Source organism: Pundamilia nyererei, unplaced genomic scaffold, assembly GCF_000239375.1.
Source record: "Pundamilia nyererei isolate P.nyererei 1_Seehausen unplaced genomic scaffold, PunNye1.0 scaffold00163, whole genome shotgun sequence".
Taxonomy (NCBI): domain Eukaryota; kingdom Metazoa; phylum Chordata; class Actinopteri; order Cichliformes; family Cichlidae; genus Pundamilia; species Pundamilia nyererei.
In genome coordinates, this window is record NW_005187564.1 from 15,704 (window position 1) to 19,507 (window position 3,804).

A 3,804-nucleotide genomic window follows, 5' to 3' on the forward strand; every position below is an offset into this window, starting at 1 on the left:
TCCTTCTTGAGTTGAGTGTTTTCAGTGTTTAGAATGCTTATCTTTTCTTCATAATCTTTCTTTAACCACTCCTTCTCATCTTCTGTTGTCACCTTAATGATACCATTTATTTGAAATGTCTCCACTCAATTTCATTTGCTTTTGAATAAAATTAAACAAATAAATGAAAAAGTAAAAGCTGGATAGTCCCAAACGCAGAGCAAAAATAAATAAATAAAAAATAGCCAAGCATAAGTTGTGGGTCTTCAATGCAATTTAAAAACAAAAATGTCATGCTATCGTTGCAAACTGTAATAGATCTTGCCTTCTGTTTACATTTTCCTTTAAGACACCAAAAAAACATTTATTATTATTTATTTCTGTAAATTCAAAAGGTACTTTTACTATAGTCACTTCCCAGAGTATTGCTTTGTTGATTTTCAGGGGATTTTTTTTAATAGCTCAAGAGAGGTTGAATTCCCAAGTGTGTTTTGTTGTTGAACAAAAGGCAATAATTAAGAGGAGGTGTAGAGGCACAGCAGGCAATGATAGAGATGTAGATGCAGTAGCTCTGTCTTCTGTACACTCACATATACTCAAACACACATATTTTTAAAATAATAAGGCATTTGAGTTCTCTGATCATGGATAATGTGTCTAATGTAAAAAGTTTTGTTCTATTAGGATTTAATGACACGATGAATTTCACAGTACCCCTCTTCATAATAACTTTACTGCATTATTGTGTGATTCTGTTTTTCAATATCTCTCTTGTGCTGCTCATTGTCTTGGATGAAAACCTCCATGAACCTATGTACATTTTTCTTAGTAGCTTTTGCATTAGTGCAATTTATGGGACCACAGGTTTCTACCCAAAATTCCTTTCAGACTTACTGTCATCTTTTCATCACATCTCCTATGAAGGATGCCTTTTGCAAGCTTTTATCATGTACTTATTTCCTTGCTGTGATTTGTCCATTTTAGCTGTTATGGCCTTTGACAGGTATCTGGCTATATGTCGCCCTCTGCACTACCACTCTTTCATGACTAAGAAGAGGCTCTCACAGCTGGTGTGTTTCTCCTGGCTGACTCCTTTATGCATTTTATCCATCAATATCCTGCTAACATCAAGACTGACCTTATGCAGATCAAAAATTGAGAAGGTCTTCTGTGTGAACTGGGTAATTGTTAAACTTGCTTGCTCTGACACAGACACCCTTTTAAATAGTGTTGTTTCATATGTAACAATTATCATTTATCTGTCTCATGGGTTTTTCATAATGTGGACGTACATGCATCTTATTAAAACATCTGTAAGGTCCAAAGAAGACAGGGCGAAGTTTATGCAGACCTGTGTGCCCCATCTGACTTCTTTAATCACATTTTTGATTGTAATACTTTTTGATTTGATGTATATGCGATTTGGCTCTGCAGATTTACCCCAAAGCCTCCAAAACTTCATCGCTATTGAATTTCTCGTCATCCCTCCAGTTATGAATCCCCTCATTTATGGATTTAAACTTACCAAAATACGAAATAAAATTCTGAGTTTTGTTTACCGTAAACAAAAATAACCACTTTAATAAAGTTTAATCACTCAATGTTTTTCTCATTATTTCTTTGTTCATAGACAGTGACAAAACAGGGTGCAAATTCATGTTTCAGTATTTTGTCAGGGATACATCCCTGAGCCTCATCATTTATCCAGGAAAATAATGGGGATTTGTTTCAGCTCATTGTTCATTTTTATTGAAATTATTTGTTGTTATATGAAGTACAAGATGTTTTTCTGCTGCTGTATGCAAATCAAATTGAAAATAGACACACAAATACACATGTGGAATGTAAGAGAATTAAAAACAATTGTCTTAAACTGAAGCTTTTTTGTGTCATAGCATAAATAGAAAGGACAAGGGTTTGAGGAACTATTTCAGTATTTTATTTTAAAATGTTCTTGGAAAAACATTTTTTCCATCAATAGGATTTTTGTCAGGCATGTGTCAGGTCAGAGATCAGGTTTCCTTATTAGAAGCACGAACCACCACATGATACCAAACACAACTTCATAAACACCTGAACGAGTTTCTAATATTATAATGTTATTATGACAACACCTCTGATTGTGTAAGTAACAAAAAGATAAGAACAAAAATAATAATGAAAAGATAATAGATGGCATAAAAAAACATGTGTGGATCTTATTTAGAAGATGTATCTATATTATAATTCTCTAGTTTTTGGTTGTTTTTTTTTACTTTTCTGTAACCTATTTTTTTGTTTTGTTTTGTTTCTGTCTTTCTAAGTAATTCATAGGTTTGATGGTCTGGTTTAAACATACCCTAAATTATCAGCCTCCCACATGCCAATCTGCCATCTGGAAACTCTTTGTTCTATTTGGATTCAACTTTCAACTCATTTTTTTTTTGCAGAAATGTATTAAGAGACAATACAAACACAAAAAAAACATATTTCTCCATAAATTAAAACATAACTTTATGCTGCGTGTCTGTACTCTACATGGACATCTTCACCTTTCTGCACTCCTTCCTGGTTGTACAGTAGAATATTATTACTGCTATAGTTAAATAATTATCTGTTATATTAGAAAAATGGTTTATTATTAGCTTATTATTATTGCTAATTGGAGACTTCATGTGACATTTTTTTTGCATTTCACAAGACTACTGAAACTGAGACTTCAGATTCTTATCATACAACTGAATCGGTAAGACTAAGGAAAATTTCAGGCTTTTATCTTTAATAGTTTTTGAGATATTCATATTAATTCAAACTTTGCTTTAGATTTCCATGTGTGAAAAAAGACCTTGTATAAGTCAAACTTTGGAACGTACAATTTTCAGGCACAGAGTTGGGTGAGCAGAAAATCTTCTAATAGTCTGACAGTTTAAGATGCCCCAACATTTCTGCCATATCCTGTATAATATATGACTATTTTATTTTACCAGCTATTTCCATACAGAGGACTTATGTTCAAACTACCATTTATTTAAAGCCGAAATAAAGCACAAAAACTGTTGTGATGTGAGTATAATTTTGGCATCTGCATCTAGTTACTCAGTTGCTGTTAACATTCAGCAGATCAAAGTGTACAGCTGACATTATTTCCAATGTGGCATAAAAAAAAAATCAAATAAATGCACTTTGGGTTTCACGTACAGAACACAAAAGCAGTAGAAGCCAAGACCATATTTCGTCTGTACACTGAACATGGTCATATAATAGATCTTAGGTCTCTTGAATCAGGTATCTAATTTATTGGACCAATAAGCTGCCCAGGAGAGCCCCAGCTGCAGCCCAGCCAGCTGACCTGGCATTCATCCCTGTGCCCACCCTGGATGAGGCCACAAAGGCTCCAGCTGCTGCTCCGAGGGCTGCACCTCCGGCTCTGAGCCATGATGAAGTCAAGCCTGCTTCATGTCTGCTTGCTGGGTTCGCAGACTCTTTCTGTTGGGAAAAAAAGGGACTGTACTAGGCAATCTTTCAGTTATTTATTACACTGTGGGTTGTATTCCAGTACAGTATGTTAGCATACTTGATTTTTGCAAGAATAAGTAAAGGACGTAGTAGCATTGGAGTAAACACACTTAAATGGATTTGGGCAGTAGTTTGGGAAAATGGGAAAACAGCTAATGTAAAAAATCCTGATGACAATGCATCTGCAAAACATTTTGGATGCGTATAATATTCCTGAAACTTAAAATAACTTTTTCAAGTAAGTGATGTGAATTTAGTGAAATAAATTGTATTTGTGGAGTCAAATACCTCAACCCAGCGTGAAATATTTACATAATTTACTTCTGGTTG

At 34.2% G+C, this 3,804-nt stretch overlaps 1 protein-coding gene across 1 annotated transcript; it reads left to right on the top strand.

Moving 5' to 3' along the window:
- Window positions 1–623: 623 nt before the first annotated feature.
- Window positions 624–1,553, top strand: LOC102199877 (olfactory receptor 142-like). Its single transcript, XM_005745720.1, has one exon. The coding sequence runs from the start codon at window positions 624–626 to the stop codon at window positions 1,551–1,553; it is 930 nt and encodes a 309-aa protein (XP_005745777.1).
- The last annotated feature ends 2,251 nt before the right edge of the window (window positions 1,554–3,804 follow it).